This window comes from Taudactylus pleione, unplaced genomic scaffold (genome assembly GCF_031769625.1).
Source record: "Taudactylus pleione unplaced genomic scaffold, aTauple2 ptg000005l, whole genome shotgun sequence".
Classification (NCBI taxonomy): domain Eukaryota; kingdom Metazoa; phylum Chordata; class Amphibia; order Anura; family Myobatrachidae; genus Taudactylus; species Taudactylus pleione.
This window is the reverse complement of record NW_028284408.1, coordinates 26100400-26123185: the sequence shown is the minus strand read 5'-3', so window position 1 is coordinate 26123185 and position 22786 is coordinate 26100400. Positions and strand designations below refer to the sequence as shown.

The 22786-nt window shown below is 48.9% G+C and overlaps 1 protein-coding gene across 2 annotated transcripts in view; it reads left to right on the top strand.

Moving 5' to 3' along the window:
- KMT2D (lysine methyltransferase 2D) overlaps positions 1 to 22786 on the top strand; it is a 169099-nt gene that overhangs the window by 73194 nt on the left and 73119 nt on the right. For both annotated transcript variants that reach the window (XM_088448524.1, XM_088448469.1), the window contains exons 30-31: positions 20077 to 21849; positions 21965 to 22138. In XM_088448524.1, coding sequence (XP_088304650.1) covers positions 20077 to 21849; positions 21965 to 22138 — 1947 coding nt within the window. The remainder of the gene's footprint in view (positions 1 to 20076; positions 21850 to 21964; positions 22139 to 22786) is intronic.

Below are 22786 nucleotides of genomic sequence, written 5' to 3'. Positions count from 1 at the left end.
ATATCTCTGTATGAAAAATCCAGCTTATATATACAGACTGGGTAATATCTTTGACTCTCCTCTGAGTATGCACTATTTCCTCCTTGGAGTGTTTAGGTATTGCCCAATAACCTGTTTTCTATAGGTGGTTTATAGAGGTTCCATTGAATTGACTGGGAGCTATATTGGTTGTGCAAAATGTACACTTTTTTTTTATAGGTTCATGGGTGGCCGTCTTCCACTAGGAGGTTCTAGGATTTGCCAGCTCCTTCTCTAGTTCTCCTCTCCTGATTTTTTTTCTTTTATACTTTGACCAGGTGGTGGTGCTCATTAATAGTCGCCGGTTTCACCTGACCCAGCTTTTTGTCCTTCAGATTCTTGATGCTCTCCGGAATAGTGGGCCTCCCTCTTCGTAGTCTGTGGCTCGCTTCTGCTTTTTAAGAAGTATCAATAGATATAATAGGAGCGCTTGTGGTGATAATGTATGTGGGCAATGCTGAAAGCACAATAAAAGATTTACAATTTAATGTTTTTAATTACATTAAATTGTAATCTTTTATTGTGCTTTCAGCATTTCCCACATATATCGCCACAAGCGCTCCTATTATATCTATTGATACCTCTCTCTCAACGGAGCAACTACTTTACTTAGCACTGGACACGCATCCATTTACTGCTTTTTAAGAAGGCTTTTGTCTGAGTCAGTCTGTTCCTGACCCTATCTGGGCACATTCTATGGAGACTGTTAGCAGTATCAAATTAGTCCCGTATATTGTTTGGGCACTAAGGGATCCCCCGGGGCTATCCAATAAGCCCCGAAGTCTGGCCCAACGCCAGCACTTACAGTGCATCCGGAAAGTATTCGCAACTCTTCACTTTTTCCACATTTTGTTATGTTACAGCCTTCTTCCAAAATGGAATAAATTAATTTTTGTCCTCAAAATTCTACACACAATACCCCATAATGACAATGTGTAAAGTGTTTTTGAGATTTTTGCTAATTTAATTAAAAAAAAAAAAAAAACTAAAGCTGCATACACACACAACGATTTAGTAAATGAACGATTTTAGTAAACGATTATCTACTTCAGGGTCCATAGGGTATCCACAGGATACCTTGGGGTATAGGTGTGACGTCAGTCGCAAGGCACCAAAGAGTTAAGCTTTCAGCCTCCCAGGATGCACTAGGTCCCCCTCCTATACCCCGCCCCCGAGCCAAGGCACCTCAGTTTAGTTTGGTGCCCGGCCGGAGTCGGGTGCACCTGTTGGAGTGGGGGCTAGAAGAGCCCCTGAAGCTTTTTCTTCATGCAGCTGTGGCTGCACATCTGGATGAACAGCATGGACAGTCAGTCCTGACGTCCATGCTGTCTTCCCTACAACCCGCCGGTACCAGAACGCCGGTACTGATCCGGGGATGCTGGTGGGCATCTGGGGTCACAGCTAGCGGTGACCCCAGATGTTCCCGACCATGGCCGGATTCAAGGGGGACAGAGGTAAGCAGCGGGGTCCCGCGGTGGGTCCCAGCTGATCACATGGTCCTAAGTCCCCAGGCAGGGGGCTCCCTGGGGACTGGCTGCAGCGTGGAGCCAGGCGACCAACCTGCGCTTCCACTACCCCCTGGGACAGCGGACCGCAGCAGAGCGGTAGCGCTGCGGCGTCCAAGGGGTTAAATGCATGCCAGGGGAGCGCGCCTTCCCTGTCTCACAGCCGGCGCCTCCCCTGCTGCACACAGCCCTCTCTGCACTGTGCTGACTGGCCCTGTGTCAGCGCTCCTCCCCCAGGCCAGCCTTCTCTCTGCTCCTCGGCGGCCATCTTTTCAGAAGCATGGTGAACGCTGCTGGAAGCCTGCATTGGAAGCATCGTGGTCTGGGTCCCCCCGCATACCTCTCCTCCGCTGTGGTCAGGTCTGTGTATGCAGCGCTGTGTCCTACCAGGCCCTGTGTCTGTGTAGTTGAGTGATCAGCGCTGTTAGTGCAGGAATTGATTTTCTTTGCATTGTATGTGACTGTGCTAGCGCTGCTGCCTGTACCTTTTCTTCTCAAGACTGTCAGCTTTATTACTGTCCCTGTTCTTTCTGCTAAGCCCTTGCGGTGCGGTGCTGCAGGGTGGTCTCTCGCCTATTTAATATATAATTGGTGAGAGAGGTCACATACGTGGTGCCATCATGTCTGAAAGTGATTTTCCCCTCCAGCTACAGTGTAAAGTACCGTTAGCGGAGGGGGAGGGTAGCGCGGAGGGCCTTTGCCGGCAGTGTTTGTCCATGGCGCGGCCTCTTACGGTTACAGCACCGGTACAGGAGCCGCCCTGGGCTTGTTTCGCTCAGGCGCTAACAGCTTTAGTGGGCCAGTTAGCTCCGCAGCCCGCGTTTACTCCGATGGGTTTGTCCCAGCAGTCTGTGGTGTCGTCACCCATGCAGGGTTTCCCACGACAATTGGTGGTACCCCACAGTCTCCCTATTTCCCCGCTCCCGGTTTCTCAGGAGCCAGCATGGGTTAACTCCCTGACGAGTTCTGTACAGCACTTGTCGGATGTGTTGCAAGGGGAGTCTGTGATGTGGCCTCATAAACAGCCGGTGGCGTCTCTGTCCGCTCCTTATGAGGATGACGAAGGGACGTCTGATGATGGGGAGATTCTGGATCCTTACGATCAGGAACCTCTCCATACTAAGGACGCTGATGCTAAGTCCAAAGTATATATTCCTGGACTTATTCGGGCGGTCCGCACAGCCTTGGTGATTGAGGACGAAGTTCCCCCAGTGGCTAAGTCTAAGTATGCCTTTTTCAAAGACGTGAAGGGCGATGCCACAGTCTTTCCTCTTTCGGGTCAGTTGGTGGACCATTTAGAGGAGGCGTGGAAACAGCCTGGCAAAAGATACCAGCCGCAGTGACGCCTGGCGGTGGCTTATCTGTTCGCGGATAATTATTTTGCTAAGTGGGAATCCCCTCCACAGGTGGATTCTCATGTGACCCGTCTTGTCCGTAGTGCCACATTGCCGATGCCATCCATGTCCTCCCTTAAGGATGCTACAGACCGCAAGGTGGAAATCTGCCTGAAGTCTGCTTATTCCCTTGCGGGGGGGGGCAGCACGGCCGGCTATGGCCATTTGCTGGGTTGCCAGAGCGATGGAGCGCTGGGTGGATTCATTAGAGGCTTCTTTTGATTCCGACTGTCTGGCCGAACAGGCGGAGTTGATTGGCAATCTCCGTGATTTGGCCACCTACATCAACGAGGCGGCTCTAGACATTAGTACTCTGGTGTCTAGAATTTCTACAGCAGCGGTAGCTGCTCGTCGCACCTTGTGGCTGCGATCCTGGAAGGCGGACGCAGATTCCAAGAAGGGTCTGGAAGCGTTGCCGTTTACCGGAGAAGTTCTCTTCGGTCCGGATCTGGATAAGATTGTGGCCACGCTGGCGGCAGCCAAATCGGCTTGTCTCCCGTCGGCCGCTGCTCCTTCTGGTTCTGGACCATCGTCCTTTTGGTCATCTAGGGCCCAGGGCAGGCCCAAACCACAGTCGTTTCCTCGTCAGGCTGGCCCTAGGAAATCGGTCAAACCCCGGAAGCAGGCATGGAGTACCAGACGTCCGGCCCCCAAGCCAGATGACAAGCCTGTGGCCTGACGGTCCGGGCCTCCCTTTGGGGGATCCCAGGGTGGGAGGCCGCCTGCTACAGTTCGCCCAGTGTTGGTCGACCACTACGACAGACACTTGGGTTCTGGAGGTGGTTTCCCACGGATACGCCCTCTCCTTCCGGCACAGACCCCCGGCTCGATTCTTCACCACGGGTCTACCATCAGACCGGAACAAGGCTACGGAGCTGCGGAAAGTATTGCACACTATGCTCCAGGCTGGAGTTACAGTGCCTGTTCCATTCTCCCAGAGGGGCCAGGGTTTCTGTTCAAATCTATTTTTGGTACAGAAACCCAATGAGTCGTATCGTCCGATTCTCAACCTCAAAGCACTAAACAAGTCTTTGCGGGTTCCGAAGTTTCGGATGGAGACCCTACGGTCCATCATTCTGGCGCTGGAACCTGGGGACTACATGGTGTCATTGGACATACAGGACGCTTACCTGCATGTCCCTATTCTTTTGCGCCATCAACAGTTCCTCAGGTTTGCAATCCGCAGCGACCACTTCCAGTTTCGGGCGTTACCTTTTGGCCTGGCAACAGCACCACGTGTTTTCACCAAGGTGGTGGCGGTCATGGCGGCTTCTCTGCGGCTGCAGGGAGTCCGCATGTTGCCGTACTTGGACGACCTGTTATTGGTGGCGGGATCTCCAGAGCTCCTGTTACGCCACTTGGACCTGACCATTGCCCTGCTGCAACGGCACGGCTGGCTAATCAACTGGCAGAAGTCCACTCTAATCCCGTCTCGGAGGATTCTGCATCTTGGAGCCTTATTGGACTCGGGACAGCAAAAGATCTTTGTGACGGAGGAAAAGATCTCTGCTTTACAGTCAAGGGTGCGCAGTTGTCTGCACAGCCGACGGGTGTCTCTACACTCGGCGATGAGGTTACTGGGCTCCATGGTGTCGGTGTTCGACATGGTGGAATATGCCCAGTTTCACTCCAGACCTCTGCAGCACCTGATCCTGTCAAAGTGGAACGGGCTGCCTCAGTCTCTGAAGTCCCAGACGATTGTGTTCACCCCGGAGGTTCGCCTGTCCCTTGTTTGGTGGTTACAGACGACCCACCTCAGCGAGGGACGTCCGTTCTGGGTTCCAAATTGGTTCCTGTTAACAACGGACGCCAGTCTTCGGGGCTGGGGAGCAGTTTCGGGTCCACATCTGTTCCAGGGCAGGTGGACGCCGACAGAAGCAGAGCTTCCAATAAATATCTTGGAACTCCGTGCGGTCTTCAATGCTCTCCAGCAGGCACATCGGTTTCTCCAGGGTCACCCGGTACAGGTCCAGTCGGACAACGCTACCACCGTGGCCTACATAAACAGGCAAGGAGGAACCCGAAGCCGGGCGGCTCTCGTAGAGGTGTCTCGGATCCTGGTTTGGGCGGAGCGCAATCTTCCGGCCATATCAGCGGTCTTCATCCCGGGAGTGCTCAATTGGGAGGCGGACTTTCTAAGTCGCCAGGACGTTCATCCGGGGGAATGGTCCCTGCACCCGGACGTTTTTCAACTACTGGTGGACAGATGGGGTCTTCCAGAGATCGACCTCATGGCGTCCCGGCACAACAACAAGTTGCCGGTGTACGGGTCTCGCACAAGAGACGAAGGGGCGTCTCTGGTGGATGCTCTGTCCGTCCGGTGGACGTTCCGGTTCGCATACCTGTTCCCTCCGGTCTCCCTTCTTCCACGGGTAATCTGGAAATTCAAACAGGAAGGAGGGACGCTCCTGTTGATAGCTCCCGCGTGGCCCAGATGGCACTGGTTCTCAGATCTTCAGGGTCTGTCCGTGGACAGTCCTCTGCGGTTGCCGCTACGACCGGACCTCCTGTCTCGGGGTCCTTGTCGTCACCCGGACCTGACTCGGCTGTCTTTGACGGCGTGGCTGTTGAGACGGCCATGCTGAGGTCCCGGGGGTTTTCCAGCTCTGTGGTGCGTACCATGTTGCAATTTTGGAAACAGTCTTCCGCGAGGATATACCATCGCGTGTGGCATACGTTCTTCCAGTGGTGTCGACCGAGAGGTTATGCACCGCGGGAGTTTCGTCTGTCTCGGATTCTCGCCTTCCTACAAGCGCGACTAGATCATGGGCTTCGCCTTGCTTCTTTGAAGGTACAGGTTTCGGCCCTATCTGTCTGGTTTCACCGTAGGATTGCTACAATCCCGGATGTGCGCACCTTTATGCAAGGTGTTCTCCGCATTCAGCCGCCCTTTGTTCCCCCTGTGGCGCCTTGGGATTTGGCTGTGGTCCTGAGGGCTCTCCAAGGACCGCCGTTTGAACCACTGGGCTCAGTGGATCTTAAATGGTTGACGGCTAAGACTGTTTTCCTTCTGGCTATTGCTTCGGCCAGACGTGTTTCTGATTTAGGGGCTCTTTCTTGTAGACCCCCTTTCTTGGTTTTTCATGGGAACAGGGCAGTGCTCCGCACTCGGCCCGAGTTTCTTCCCAAAGTTGTTTCCCAGTTTCATGTTAACGAGGAAATCGTTGTTCCGGCCTTTAACTCACCGGGTCTTTCCGTGGGTGAGGCCTCTTTGGATGTTGTGCGGGCCTTAAGGACTTATGTTGACTGCACTTCTTCGTTTAGGAAGTCGGACGCTTTGTTTGTCCTCTATGGCTTCCGTAAAAAGGGTTGGCCTGCTTCAAAGCAAACTTTGGCAGCCTGGATCCGTATGGCAATTTCTGAAGCTTATCTTCATGAAGGCCTACCGGTTCCTCCTTCTCTGAAGGCTCATTCCACTAGGTCTGTGGGTCCTTCGTGGGCAGCTCGACGTGGTGCCTCTGCAGTCCAGATCTGCAAGGCTGCTACGTGGTCCTCTGTCCATACCTTCGTGAGGTATTACAGGTTTGACACCTTCGCCTCTCAGGATGCTTCCTTCGGGCGTCGGATTCTCCTTTCTGCACAGGAGCATCCCCACCCTTAAAGGATACTGCTTTGGGACATCCCCAAGGTATCCTGTGGATACCCTATGGACCCTGAAGTAGAAAATATGAGATTTGGTAAGTACTTACCCTTGTAATCTCTATTTCTACGAAGTCCATAGGGTTCCACAGGACTCCCGCCCTGTCGCACCTGTGCTGCAGATGGGCTTTGCTCTGGTCACCGGTTTTTCCGTCTCCCTCTGGTGAGAATGTGATTCTTGTGTGTGTCCAGATCTTTTTTCTCTCTCTTCCTTCTCCTCCTCCGGCCTATGGCTTGGTAACTAACTGAGGTGCCTTGGCTCGGGGGCGGGGTATAGGAGGGGGACCTAGTGCATCCTAGGATGCACTAGGTCCCTCTTTGGTGCCCTGCGACTGACGTCACACCTATACCCCAAGGTATCCTGTGGAACCCTATGGACTTCGTAGAAATAGAGATAACAAGGGTAAGTTCTTACCATATCTCATATTTTCGTTAATTTTTTCAATGGAAAATGAACGAAACTCGTTGACTAAAATCAAGTTACTAAATGTAATGAACGATTTTTTGGAACTACAAAGATTTTTGCATATTCCCTTACTGAAAATCGGTGAGTTGGTCAGTCTGGCTGAACTACAAACGTGAACGCGCATAAACGATAATCGTTCATCGTTTTAACTCAGAAAATGACGTTTTTTTGAACGATAAACGATATCGTTAGCGATAATCGTTCAAAAAATTGTTTGTGTATGCACCTTGAGAAATCACATGTAGATAAGTAATCACTGCCTTTGCCATGACGCTCAAAATTTAACCCAGGAGCATCCTGTTTCCACTGATCATCCTTGTGATGTTCCTACAGCTTAATTGGAGTCCACCTGTGGTAAATTCAGTTGATTGGACATGATTTTGAAAGGCATACACCTGTCTATATAAGGTCCCACACTTGACCGTGCATGTCAGAGCACAAACCAAGCTTGAAGTCCAAGGAATTGTCTACAGACCTCCGAGACAGGATTGTCTCGAGGCACAAATCTGGGGAAGGGTACAGAAAAATATCTGCTGCTTTGAAGGTCCCAATGAGCACAGTGGCCTCCATCATCTGTAAATGGAAGAAGTTCGGAACCACCAGGACTCTTCGTAGAGTTGGCCAGCCATCTAAACTGAGCGTTCGGGGGAGAAGGACCCTAGTCAGGGAGGTGACCAAGAACCCGATGGTCACTCTGTCAGAGGTACAGCATTCCTGTGGAGAGAGGAGAACCTTCCAGAAGGACAACCATCTCTGCAGCAATCCACCAATCAGGCCTGTATGGTAGAGTGGCCAGACGGAAGCCGCTCCTTAGTAATAAGCACCTGGCAGCTCACCTGGAGTTTGCCAAATTGCACCTGAAAGACTCTCAGACCATGAGAAACAAAATTCTCTGGTCTGATGAGACAATGATTGAACTCTTTGGCGTGAATGCCAGGCGTTATGTTTGGAGGAAACCAGGCACCGCTCATCACCAGGCCAATACCATCCCTACAGTGAAGCATGGTGGTGGCAGCATCATGCTGTGGGGATGTTTTTCAGCGGCAGGAACTGAGAGACTAGTCAGGATAGAGGGAAAGATGAATGCAGCAATGTACAGAGACATCCTGGATGAAAACCTGCTCCAGAGTAATCTTGATCTCAGACAGGGGCGACGGTTCATCTTTCAGCAGGACAACGACTCTAAGCACACAGCTAAGATATCAAAGGAGTGTCTTCAGGACAACTCTGTGAATGTCCTTGAGTGGTCCAGCCAGAGCCCAGATTTGAATCCAATTGAACATCTCTGGAGAGATCTGAAAATGTCTGTGCACCGACGCTTCCCATCCGACCTGATGGAGCTTGAGAGGTGCTGCCAAGAGGAATGGGCGAAACTGCCAAAAGATAGGTGTGCCAAGCTTGTGGCATTCTATCCAAAAAGACTTGAGGCTGTAATTGCTGCCAAAGGTGCATCAACAAAGTATTGAGCAAAGGTTGTGAATACTTCGGTACTGGTGATTGTTTTTTTTTAAATTACATTTGCAAAAATCGCAAAAATCTTTTTACACGTTGTCATTATGGGGTATTGTGTGTAGAATTTTGATGACAAAAATGAATTTATAAAATTTTGGAATAAGGCTGTAACATCATAAAATGTGGAAAAAGTGAAGCGTTGTGAATACTTTCTGGATGCCCTGTATATGGAATTTTTTTTTTTTTTCAGGACCTGATGTGTCCCAAAAAAAATCCATGAAAACATAGGTCCTTGAATTTATCATGAAACCTATGTGTTTTTGGGCGAATTATACTTTCTCCTTCATCAAGGCTGGGGGACACTGGCCCATGTTGTTGTAGATGGGACTGCAAGGAGCTGGCACTTAACTAAACCTGTTGCTTCAACTCTAAGCTCCTCCCCTCTGCAACCCCATGACTTCAGTGTAGATAAAGATCCTTAGGAGTGAGGCACGATTTGGGAGGGCTGGTCTGCAGCTCCTTGTAGTGAGTGCCTTTTTCTGTTTTGTAAACCTTTTATTTTCCTTTCCAGTGAGGTGCCTGTTCGCTTCAAGTGCAGAGGCTGGCGGGAGCGTGGCTTATAGCCCGCGACGGAGGAAGGGTGCACCCCCCACTGCACTCCGGTCTCCGGAGTCCTCCGGGGCCCGGAGGTAGAACGAGCTTTCACCCTTTTAGAGTGTGCGGGTGGCCGAGCTGTCCCGGATGGCGGACGTCCTCTTGCCGGGCTGAAGGGAGGCAGCCCCTTCGGGAGGTGCACCCTCGCACAGCCAGCCCGCACTGGGGCATACCAAGTGTTTTCCCCACTGCAGGGGGGAGAATCACTGCGGCGCAAGAGAGTGTCCGACTGCTTAGCTCTGCTTAATCTGCTGTATAGGATGCTGAGACAGACATCCTGCAGCATGCAAGGGAGAAACAGCCACAGTTTTCTGCCTCTGCGGGCTAGACAGCTTTAATTTAGTGTCTTTGGCCTCTGCTCCTCTCCTCTGCGGCTACTGACCTGTCCAGGAATGCTAAGTTACCTGTATTCTCTTATTTATTTTATTTATTTAATTTGTTTATTTGTTTATTTCTTCTTCAGGGTCCATAGGGCTCCACAGGGAGACACTGGAGTGTAAGTGAGACGTGGAGGACCGGGCACCAACGGCAAAGCTTTTCAATCCCAGGGTGCTCCGGTCCTTCCTCCTATACCCCGCCCATCATTATACCAAGGGGCTGCATTAAGCAGCCCAAGCTTTTATTTTATGATTTCATTTAGTTCTATTTTTTTACTTTATACCTCTCCCACGGGCCAGGTCATACAGCGCTATATCCTACCAGCCACTGCGGTCTGTGTAGTTGATTTTAGTGCCCATTGTAAACATGTGATGTTTTTCTGCGTTTGTATGGGACTTGTGCTAGCGCTAATTTCTTACTTTCTATACTGTACAGCTTATACCTTTCCTTTATTCTACTATACCCTGACATACTATGGTATAAGGGGGTTCATTGTACCTCACATTTTCCAGATACTTATGAGTGCTATCATATACTTTATAATGCGGTTGCACTCTACACTGGGCCATATTATCCAGGGGGGAGGCAATCGGGAAGCCGACTGCCTATATACCGGCAGCCGGCTTCCCGACTCTCTTATCCCGGCATGGGTAAAATGCCGGGCGTCTAGATGTAGACGCCCGCATTTCCCCGACGCCGGGAGACCGGCGCCCGGCATCACGATCGTAGTGATGCCGGGCGCCGCGAGCGGACAGACACGGGGGGGAGGGTTAGGTTTAGGGCTTCCGGGGGGGACTTAGGGTTAGGCACCCCCCCGGGAGGGTTAGGGTTAGGCTAGGGGGAGGGAGGGTTAGGGTTAGGCACCCCCGGGGGGGACTTAGGCTTAGGCACCCCCCGGGGGACTTAGGCTTAGGCACCCCCCGGGGGACTTAGGTTTAGGTAGCGGGGAAGGGGGTGGTTAGGGTTAGGCACCCGGGGGGGAAGTTAGGGTTAGGCACCCCTAAGGAGAGTTAGGGTTAGGTTAGTGGATACTTACCTATCCACGATCGGGATTTCCAGCGCTGTCGGGCTTCCGCTGCGTCGCACTCTGCTCCTGTCGGCCGGCGATATTTCATACCCATTCCATCCAGGGTGTTCACTGCACTGTCATACTATTTTTGTTTTTCTTGTGGGTATGACTGGCAGAGAAAAGAATAACAAGCAGCCTGATGCTGCTCCTCCTACTCTGGTGTCTTGTAAGTCCTGCTCTGCTGATTTAGCCACAGAGGACCTCATTCAGGATCGTCTCTGTATTAATTGTTACAGAGCCCCAGTCCCATCAGCCCCGGTGTCTCTTCCTCAGGACCAACCCTGGGCGGCCTTTTCACAAATGCTTGCAAAACTTGCGGACCAAGTAGCAGCCCCCGTGGTAGCGCCCTCTTTGGGATGGCCACAGCAGGTTCCCTGCAAATCCTTGCCTCCCCCATGGGTAGACGTACTGTCTACCTCAGTACAGAGTTTGGCTAATACCTCTACGGTTTTTTGGCAAATGCTGCAAAAAGAAAAGCCTTTACCTGCTAAGCCTACTAAATGTACTATATCTTCCCAATCCACACAGTTTTCTGATTCTCAGATATCATCTGGGGAGGCAGAAGACGCAGATCTCTCTCACTCTGACTCCGTCTCAGGAGAAGAGGAGCCACCCTCTAAACTAAATATACCTGCTCTTGTGAGAGCTGTTAAAACTATTCTACACATAGAAGAGGATGAAACCGGTCCTAAGAAAAAACATACATCTTTTAATTGACAATAGGTTGTTTTACCAGTGTTTCCTCACTCTGCTTTCTGATCACATGAGTGAAGCTTGGAATATGCCCGGTAAAAGGTTTCAAATTCCAAAACTGTTGAGTTCCTTTTAACCTCTTGTAACACGTCTGGTTAAAATTGCCACCTTACCCATTCATACTGCAACCTCCTTGAAGGAGACTACAGATAGACATATAGAAGTTTGTCATAAATCTATATACTCTTACAGGAGCTATTACTCGTCCTACGCTACGGCTTGGGTGGCAAAAGCCGTTAAGAGTTGGGCAGAGGCCCTAGAAGAGACTTTTCCTCCTGATGCTAAGAGGGAACAGCTGTCCTACATATCTCACATTAGAGATGCAGCCTCCTACTTGGGTGATGCAGCTATATGGATATGGCTCTGGCCTCCAGGATAACTGTCACTTCTCTAGTGGCCTGCCGTTTTCTTTGGCTAAGTTCCTGGAAAGCAGAATCTGAATCAAAATGGGCTCTAAAGTCTCAGACTTATGCAGGAGACATCCTATTTGGTCCAGAATTGGATAAAATTGTGACGACTTTGGCGGCTAACAAGACTGCGTTCCTGCCCTCTTCATATAATACAAAGCCTCGAGCGTCAGCCTTTCAGTCTTTCGCCCTCAAGGAAAGGTCAAAGATCAGTCTTTTCCACGACAGCAGACATCAACCAAGGCTTCCAAGCCTAGGGTCAAACCGTCTGAGGACAAGCCTACAGCCTGACGGGGCGGGCTTCTCCCTGGGGCTCCCAGGGTGGGAGGCCGACTTCTTCAATTTGCCCAGGTTTGGCATCAAACCACATCAGATGCCTGGGTAAGGGAAGTGATCTCTCACGGATACGCCCTCTCATTCCTGAGGCGACCCACCCAGGAGTTCTTTTGCACAGGACCTCCATCGAACCCAATCAAGGCCCTGTTGCTCCAAAAAGCAATTCAGTCTTTACTGAATTCAGGAGTAATAATTCGGGTTCCCCCCCCCCCTCACAATGGGGCAAGGGCTATTATTTTACCCTTTTCTTAGTTCAGAAGCCCAATGAGTCTCATCGGCCTATCCTCAACCTCAATTCTCTGAACAAGTTTATCAGGGTGCCCAGGTTTCGCATGGAAACCCTCCGTTCCATTATTCTAGCTATGGAGCCTGGCGATTTTATGGTATCTCTAGACATTCAGGACGCTTGCCTACAGATGGGTCCACATACATTTAGCCTCCTGGTGCGTTAAACAGCCCTTCTAGTCACACCATCGAATAGATAGGACAAGCAGCTTTTGTTGATTAAAATGATATGCAGCATGCCTATGTTCTCTGTGTGTCTGCGGGTATATCTGCATGCTAAACACTACGTTAATGTTACAGCCGCTGACACTGTAACGTAGCATTTCGCATGCAGGTACACCCGCACTCGCTCAGAGAGCATAGGCATGCTGCATATTATTTTAATCAGCAGAAATCTGCTTGTGTTATCTATTCGCATCGTAGTGTGAATATGACACATTTGAAGGTAAAAAGATGCACGAAAAGACGCTCGGGCTACAGAGTCACACTGAGCTCCCGCGTTGTATGGAGCGACTTGTAGCGCACAGAGAATAGATGCATGTGGGCACATCTGTACATGTACCTATAGCGCCTTCTCATCAACAATATCTCCGGTTTGCTATACTACAGCAACTTTACCAATTTCAGGCTCTGCCGTTCGGCCTTTCAATGGTCCCCCGGCACTTTACCAAGATCATGGCAGTTACGGCGGCATCTTTTCGCCATCAAGGGATCAGACTGCTCCCATACTTGGACGATCTCTTGCTGTTGGCCAGCTCCCCTGAGGCTCTTCACTGCCATCTACAGGTAACCTTTGCCTTTCTTCAAACACAAGGTTGGCTGATCAACTGGAAAAAAATCTTCTCTAACACCCTCCTGGACTCTTGAGTTCAGAGAATCTTCCTAATAGTGGACAAGATTTCAGCAATCCAGCACAGACTATGCAGACTGCTTCACAAGTGCCGAGTATCAATTCACTGCATGTCTTGGGACCAGTGGTGTCCACCTTCGACATGGTGGAGTTCGCTCAGTTTCACTCCAGGCCCCTACAACACCTGATCCTCTCCAGGTGGAACGGGCTACCCCATCTGCTCAAATCCCAGATGATGAGCCTCCCCCCAGAGGTTTGCCTGTCCCTAACCTGATGGCTACAGACTTCCCATTTAAACAAGGGTCGTCCCTTTTTGATCCTGGACTGGGCTCTCCTCACCACGGACGCAAGCCTCCGAGGGTGGTTCTCAGTAACTGGCCAGCACTCCTTCAAGGGCCGATTGTCCCCAGTCGAGGCAGTGTTACCAATCAATGTCTTGGAACTTCAAGCCATCTACAGGGCTCTCACTCTGGCTCAGAATATTCTGAAAAACAGGCCAGTACAAATTCAGTCCGACAACGCCACGGTGATGGCCTACCTCAATCACCAAGGGGGCACTCTAAGTCAGTCAGCAATGACAGAAGTGTCCTGTATTCTTACATGGGCCGAAAGCAAACTCCCAGTCATTTCTGCAGTGTTCACCGCGGAGATTCTCAGTTGGGAAGTGGATTTTCTCAGCCGTCACGATGTGCATGCAATGAGCATAGTCTGTACATCCAGAAGACTTTCAGCTTCTAGAGGACAAATGGGATCTTCCAGAAGTGGATCTCAAGACACAACAACAAACTTCCAACTTATGGAGCCAGGACACAGGACCCCGATGCGTCCTTCATAGACTCATTGTCGGTGAAATGGAACCTCCATTTGGCATATATCTTCCCTCCAATATCCCTACTGCCTCAATGTTCCGACAGGAGGGGGGCGCAGTCAAAGGCTCTCCATAGGCGTTCCTCTTCAACTTCCTCTACGAGTAGACCTATTGTCTCAGGGTCCATGTCTACATCCAGACCTAGCCCTACTGTCGTTGGCACGGGCTATGGGTCGGTCACTCTCCGACATGGTGCAGTTTATGACGCTTCAGCTGGAGGAACAGGCTCGTGCGCCTGCTGTGTCTGTTTCTGTTATAGAGTGTGCTGGGTCGCCAGCGGCGGCCAGTGCGGTACCTCATCCAGGGCCTGACACACCTTGGCTTCGTACCATGGAGCGCACTGAGAACGTTTCCTCTTATATGGAATGTTTCTTTGAGGATCCTAAACTGCGCGAGGCGCATAAGGATCCTCGTCCTAGTCCCCCTCCTCCCTCCCTCAAGTGGTGGGACCGTTCAAAAGTAGACTCAAGATGATGGTTTCTTTCCCTTCTTCCTCGGATCTCTTAGATCTCATGGGAGAGGTGTGAAAGGCCCTGGACAAGAAGTTCTCTCTTCCTCGCAAGTTTGCGTCTCTTTAGCCACTTCCGCTAGACCATGACACCAAGTGGGAGCAACATCTCAAGGTCGATGCGGCAGTGGCATGTTTGTCTAAGCACACTGCGCTTCCGGTGCAGGGTTCGGCGTCCTTCAAGGATCTGCTGGATAAGAAATTGGAAGGTTGGCTTAAGTTCATTTTTATTGGCTCTAGGGACGTTATTCGCCCTTTGCTGGCCGACAAGCTTGTTGCTGTACTTCAGGGTGACTTGTCAAGAATGCAGGGAGTGTTGTGGGTTCAACCTCCGTTTCAGCAGCCGGTTGCTCCGTGGGATCTGACCTTGGTCCTTTACGGTCTTATGTAGGCTCCTTTTGACTAGTTCTGGGAGTAAGGTTTTGCACGCGGCTCGGCCAGTGCGTGAACCCCACCCCTGCCCCCCACCTAGAGGCGTGCTTTGAAAAGTCCCACAATCTGCAGTGTCCTCCAGACAGAACAAAAGAGCAATGATTTTTTTCATTCCCATTATAAAATCAATTTCTTTGAGTCTATCTTAGGGACACTGCGCTCCCTCCCTGTTTTGTTACAGATGAGTCCAAATAACTGAGTTGCTGTAGGAGGTGGGATGGCTTGAGAAAAGGCAGGGGGATTCAGCTCCAGTAGACTATTTAGTGCCTACTCCTCAGCCTCCCCTCTAAGCTCACAGTCTGCAGTGTCCCCCAGATGGATGCAGAGGAAATTATTTTACCGCAAGTACAAAAAAACTCTTCCTAGTGCAGCTGCAGGCTACTTATAGACAGGTGTCTATATCCTAACGTTGTTGGGATGCTGGTGTCGTGATTCTGACCCAACCCGTTAAAGGCTGTCTACTAATATTTACATACATACTCAAATCTGCAGTAAAACCATACCAGTAATTCAGCAATATTTTAATGATCATGTGGAAGTCTGTGAAATAAATCAAATAACTTGTAGCTATGGTTTTGTAAGAAATATATATTTTCTTATTCCTCCACTAGGAGGAACAGGGATCACTCTGGGTATAGCCTGGAGAGGGAGAGTCTGAGCACAAAATTGTTACTAATTTTCTACCCAGCTGCCGCCTGGCTCACTCTCCACTATATCCCGCCTTCAGCCACCGGCCAGCAGTTTTAGTCCGGTGCCGAGCAAGAGCGAGCACCCTTTTGGTGGGGGCTACTGTTAAGTGGCCCCCTGTTACTTTTATTCTGTATTTAGAGAAGGTCCTCGTGGTCCAGGTTTGGGCAAGACAGTCTCTAGGTAGTGCCCAGATACAGTGTCCTGTCTTTTGTACCAGGCCGTCTACCTTCTAGATTAAGGAGTCCCTTCTCTATGGGCCCTGGACCCTGACGTAGGTGACCTTAGTCCGCCATACAGCTGGCAGGTCTGTTGCCACAGATTGGGGTGGATTTCAACTTGGGGGACTCCATAGTGGGGACAGGATGGCCATGTGGTCTAAGGCGCAGGCTCCTCTGGAGACGTGGGTTTAGATCCCACTTCTAACATGGGCACTGTTCCTGTCTTGGGGCCAGCACAGCCCTGACTTGAGTCCCATAAGGGACTCAAAAATGCCTTAGTGGGTTTCCCAAGCACTCCCAGGAAGAGCACTCTGGGAGACTCTGTTCGCTCCCCACTGACCTCCACTTTTATGGTCCAGATCCTTGTCTCTGAAGGTGCGAGTTACTTTCCAGCTTCTTACTGGTCAGATGCCGGACTGCTTGTTCCAGCCCATCCTCATTCTCTGGGCGTGAGCAGGGACCCCAGGATTCGGCATGGGGTCGCTCCGCTCGATCACTCTCTGACTACAAGTTTTCAGAGCATCCTTTCGCAATTTGGAGTCCTATTTAACATATAGCCATCCGAATCAGTCACCAGCACTTCCTTGGGTATGCTGTGCAGTACATATGCAAGTAGGTCTGGATATTACGTAGGCGCTCACATCTAAAATAAACCGTATAGGTCTTTATGAAAATAAATGACCGATAATGAATAATATAACCGTATATATAATGGTATACAAACAAATAATCAATAGTTGAAGGTATATCCCAAAAGATGGTCTGTACTCAATCAGTAAATCAAGCAGAAATCTTTATTTTAAACCTGTTTCTCTTAAAAAGCGTATCACAGAAAATGTATGCTGTATAACTAATCCTAAAATAAGATGATCCTAAAGTTTATAGGTGTTTACCCTTAGTAAAAAGGGAGATGGTAAGAAGTCATAAAATCCAATGCATAAAATAATGGAAAAACAATTACTCCAATGGTTTTAGGGAGATAAAATGTTTTATAGATAAAGGTAGAAGAGACACATACCATATATAGAATCTCATTCAGTTCCGTATGGGTGATAGAACCTTGGGTGGTATTGACTATTTTGTGTTTTGTTTTTTGGAGCACTCTATTTAGGTGCAAACTTCTTTCGATTATGTGCAGTACAATCACTTCCAATTTCCGGCATTACCGTTATGGTTGGCCCCTCGTGTTTTTCATGAGGATCAGGACAGTCATAGCAGCTCCTCTCGACAGGCTCAGTCACTGGATATCCATCTGTCTTGAGGTAGATCTTCAGGGGTCCCACGGATGGATAATTCCTTGGAAGCTTTTCCCCTTGGGGGAGAGTTTGTTGCATTCCAAGGTTTGGCGGCTAATCCTCCCTGCCGTTAGACAAACTGTCTCCCGGTTACCGTTCCCTTTATACTGGCATCTCTACCGAGTGTTCTTACACTCTAGCAGGCAGATCTTGGGCTCTCTAATCTACCCCATTGATGGGGGTGGAGTTGCGGCAGTTAGCTCTGTTTCAGCCCCTGACTCTTCACATGGAAATTTAAGCCCTTTGACAGAGATCCAGTCTGCTTTTTATAACACAAGCGTCGTCCCCCCCCTTTTTTTTTTTTGAAGTAGCTTAAGGGGACCCACTTGACTATGAGCCTTATCTTTCGGCTGTGTAGACGGCCTTACTTCCCGCAGTTCTCCTGAAGCAAAGGACTCCTAGGTTGCCAAGTCATTCCACTCTGGTGAGTGGGGCTCTACATTCTGATGCTTTTCAGCGCCTGGTGAATGTTGTGGCCTGATGTACATCGAGATCCTGGTGTCTTGCATAACTACAGTTACCGAGATACTGTACCGGCTCCAGAGTTCCAAGAGCTATCTCCTGTTGGTAGCTCCGGCAGTACAGTGGAAGTTTCCATCCTTATCTTTCCTCCACTGTTCATGCTCCACAGATCACTGTTGGAAGGGGTGCTCCTCGTGGCTTTGCTTGGCCACGGCAGCCGTAGTACGCAGCTCTTTTCGCTTCTCAGTCGGCGCTTTATGCATCTTCCTCTAAGGTCGGTTTTTGGTGTCCGAGCCCGTACTTCCACCAGATTCTGGCCCGCCTCGCTTTACCGAAGTGGCTCTTGTCACCCATCCTAAAAGTTTGGAGGGTTTTTTTCCTGAGGGATCTGTTGTACCCTGCTACATGCTGAGTGGCCCACTTCAGTCTGTATTTCTTACCGAATTAGAGAACCTCTTGGGGTGTTTGGTTAGAGGCTACTTCCCCAAATCATTCCATCTATTTTAAATCCTCTTTTCTGCGAATTGGGGCCTTTGGCCCTCTTCCTGGGTATACAGGTCTCAGACCTGTCGTTTCTTCTCCATCTACTGCTTCCACGCCTTCCAAAGGTTCAGATGTTTTTTTTTTTTTTTCAAGGCGTCCTCTGTGTGCTCTCACCATTTGTTTTTACCAGGTGGCTCCTTCGAGCCTTTCCTTGGTTCTTCGGACTCTTCGTTAAGCTCCCTTAGGAGTCCTTGATTCCTGGTTTCGGTGCACATTGCTCATTCGTTGATTTGCTGGGACAGCTGCCTTACTACTTGCCATTGCTCTCTATTTTTATCATTAGATCTTGCCGTTCTGCGGTCTCGCTTGGGTTTTGCCCAGAGTTGTGTCTTTGTTGCTCTCCTACCTGGGGTTGTGGTGGTCCGGTTTTCCGCGTTCTGGACTCCTCACCGGAGGACGCATCTAGTTGATGTAGGCTCTCCGGTAATTTTTCCATGGACAGACCCGGAGAGCAGTTTCTCTGTAGTCCTATAGGATTTTCACAAGTGGGGCTGGCTGCTTTCTGAACAAGTTATCTTGGTGGCCCTGCTTGTTATCTGCCACACTCTGTGGTTGATATCCTGCCCCTGCTGTGCTGACTACTCATTACCCCAGGTCAGTGGGCCCTTCGTGTGAGCTTCAATGTGGCGTTTCTGCGATACAACTTTGTACAGCTGCCACGTGGTTATCTGCCCACACTATTAGTTTCTATGCAGTTGTCACCTTTGCGTCTTTGGACGCTGCCTTTGGACACGGGGTTCCCAGTGCAGCCCCGGCGCATCCCCTCCTATTGGGGGACAGCTTTAGGACGTCCCAGAGTGAACCCTGTGCCCCCTACTGGAGGAAATAGGAGGATTTGCCTTGCCTTGTTAAAAGAAAATCAGTATCTATTTGGTACCCAGACTCTCCCTCTTCAGGCTATACCCAGAGTGATCTCTGTGCCCCCTATGGAGTCAGAGAAAATGATTTAACAAGGTAAGACCATACATCATCCTATTTTGCAGAAATAATGTTGTAAAGAAATTCTTGAGCATTGTACTTGTTTTGTAAATGTTTAAACTGTTCCCCATTGCTTGATTTTACCAGGGTTCCTGTTTGTATTCGTTTCCATGCAGCCCTTAAATAATGCTTTGAAGAAGTACATTTTATTAAATTAATCCAAAATGTATACTAATCTAGGAAACCTTAATGCAGTGGTTCCCAAATTCCCTAGTCCAGGTATTAAGGATATCCATGCTTGTTCAGAGAGGGTTAAGTTAAATTGACGTGGTACTAATTAAGTGCCCTGTGCTGGATATTGGACTTGTTGAGCTGTCTTGAGGACCTAGTTTGAGAATCACTGTCTTGTGCCCAGGAGTATATGGTGAGCATTCCCCTCCTGTGTTGGCCATAGGAGCATTTTGCCATGCTTTGGTACACTCTGCCTTGCTCTTAATACACTCGCTAACTGGCAGCCCTTGCTATTCCTTAGTCACTGACTGAAGAAAAGGGATGCTTAGTGAATGACTTTGCTCTCACAATTGATGCCCACACATTTTGAGATTGTAAGCAGTTTTTTTTAAGGTTACAAAAACACTGCCTGGCACTGCCAGTTGTTGGTTGTGGTATCCACCCTCAATGTTAGAAAATATAGAGCTACCTTTTAGATCAGTTAGGGTAACACAGATTGTACTTTGTGTACCTTTTCTACTTTCTGGTATTTAACACTACACATCGCTTTGTTAGTGGAGTTAAGTTCTAAATATTATGTGCAGGTTTGAAATGTGTAATTGATGCACATGTTTTATTATGAATTTGTAGGTTCACGAAGTACGTAATAAATGATACTGTCTTCATTTAATTTTTTTTTTTTTTCCGCCGTTTTTACTTGTACAGCAGGCAGAGAATCAGATCAACAAGCAATCCAAAGTGGAAGGAGTACGAAAAGCAGAGCGTCCAGTTCTCCAGCTTCAAATTCCCATGCAACCAGGGTCTCAGTCTGGAGTAAACTCGGATTATCGGGCTGGAACGTCAGCAGGACAAGATCTCTTTATGTCAGGTGGCTCTGCAATGTCTACCTCCTCAGACTTGTTTCTGAAACCCTCTTCAGCAGGCACTCCAGGAACAGAGTCTTCTAGTGACCTTTTTTTCAAATTGCCTCCTCAGTCTCCATCTCAGGAGCACTTTCCAAGTTCACCTGTGTATTCTTTGGACCCTCGGTATCAGTCTTCCTTGTCACAGTCACCAGTTTCTAGTGGGGGATTTCAAACTCCCCATTCTGGAGCAGAACACCAACATGCACTGAATACACAGAACACAGCTCAAAACATGGATTATCAGCCTTGCCATACAGCCACTCCTCATCAGCCAGAACCTTTTGTCAAACCACGTTATTCTACTGGATCCCTTGATAATCTGTCTTTGGTTGGAAGTCCAAGCTCAAGGCCTTCTCAGTTGTCTGATAACGCTAGCAAACCTGAGCCCATGCTGTCTCCCACACGTTATGGTGATCCCAAGAGACAGATTGATGGAGTTCTTCTTCAAATAAAAAAGGAAGATGTTGGACTTGGATCTCCTTGCTTTACGCATAGTGTTGGGTCTGATGTAACAGCTGAAATAAAGTGTGATGTCTTCAAAGCACCCCTAACCCCACGCATGTCTCAGTTAGAGCCTCACAGCCCAGCTCCATCACATAGAGATGCTCACATGCAAGCTCAAGTGACCTCACCTCAGCATCATTCAGAAATGTACAGGCAAACGTCTACAGCTCCATACACAGACCCTTTCTCACAGCCACCATTAACTCCTCGTCCTCAGCCAGTAGAAGGCACCTTGGCATCTCGAGCTTTATCCTCAGATCCTTTCACTCGTATTCCCACAAGCCCCCAGTCACAAGGCAGCTCCCAATCCCCTCTAACACCTAGACCATTGTCAAATGAGGCATTTTGCCCATCCCCAGTCACTCCACGATTTCAGTCTCCAGACCCTTATTCCCGTCCACCTTCTCGGCCACAGTCACGAGATCCATTTGCCCCCCATAAGCCACCCCGTCCCCAGATGATTGAGACTGGTTTCAAACCTACTGCACAGATTTCTCACAGCACTCATGCCATTACAAGCTACCAGCCATCTTTAGATGTCCACCCAAAAGTGCAGGTGAGCCAGCAGCAAACATCATTGTTTGCTCGGTCTCCTGGAGCAAGTGTGTATCAAAGCTCTCAGAACCAGTTATGTTTCACTTTCCCTCATTCACCTGGAGATGGTGTCAAAAGTTCTCCTTCTCACCAGCCCCATGCAACTCCCTCCCATTCAATGAACAGCCATTTCACCCCAAGCAAACCACAGAGTTACACCTCTCCCAGCGGCAATACAACTTCCTCCTTCCATCCTGTAGGTAGTCCTCACTCTTCTGGAAACAGTAGCACTTCTGAAGTTTATGTACAGTCTCCACTCCGACCTTCCTCAGTGTTACCCCAGGAAGCACCCTATCAGTCCCCAATTACTAGCCAGCGTACAGGCCTCAACTCTCCAGCAGAAAAACAAAGGGAAGATATTGCTGCTATTCCAAATGCCGTTTGCAACACTAGTAGGGATGCACCAGAACTACAAGGAATGCCTGAACCTGCTCTAAGCAACCTAAGCCAATCTGAACAGGAGAAACAAAGACAGGTGTGTTTGTGTGAGCAGGTTACTTAGTATTTTTTTGGGATGGCGGTTATAAGCTGGTTATTTTGATTTAAATAGACAAAAATTGTCTTTGTTTCACACACACTTTTTCTTCCAGCGTCAAAGGCTGCGAGAGCTTCTCATCAGACAGCAGATTCAGAGAAATACCTTAAGGCAGGAAAAGGAGGCAGCTGCAGCTGCCTTGAACACATCACAGGCAGGATGGAGTGGAGAATCCAGTGGACAAAGCTATGATCAAGCAGGTCGTGTACTGATGTTCCCAGCACCCCAGGTACAGAGTGTGCGTTTTGTACTGCCATGTTATACCCAAGTAGTATGTGTAATTGTATTAGATTTATATAAACTTCGCTGGCTGTGTAATGAGTTATACTCCATCTGATGCCTGTATATCCAGAAGTCATATAAATAGGCCAATAAGCTAAGCAAAGTAGGAGTGCCAAAATCAGAGAGTCCATTATGGTTATATATTCATATATTATAATGGGCAAAAGAATGCAATTTTTTCCAATTCCAGAATCCACATTGCATTCCTATCACTGCTTTAATCTGAACATATTGACTGCAGCACACAATTGCTCATGAAAATAGTGTGTGTATTTTTCTTTAAAATGTTTCCAGTGTAAAAAAGTGACCCCTTGATTTGGCAACAAAACAGCAAATTGAATTGCATACGATGATAAAAAAATAAATAAAAAAAAAACACACACACACACACACACATGTGTGTATGTGTGTATGTGTGTGTGTGTGTGTGTGTGTATATATGTGTGTGTGTATATATTAACAAGAAAAGTCTATTTTAGTACTGGTCCACTATAAAGTCTTACATTTTATTTGCTTTGATCTTTGTTGGGGTAATTTAGTGGAGTTTTTGTTGCCAATCTGTTTTCGTATTGGCAATTTATATTCTTCTGTTGAG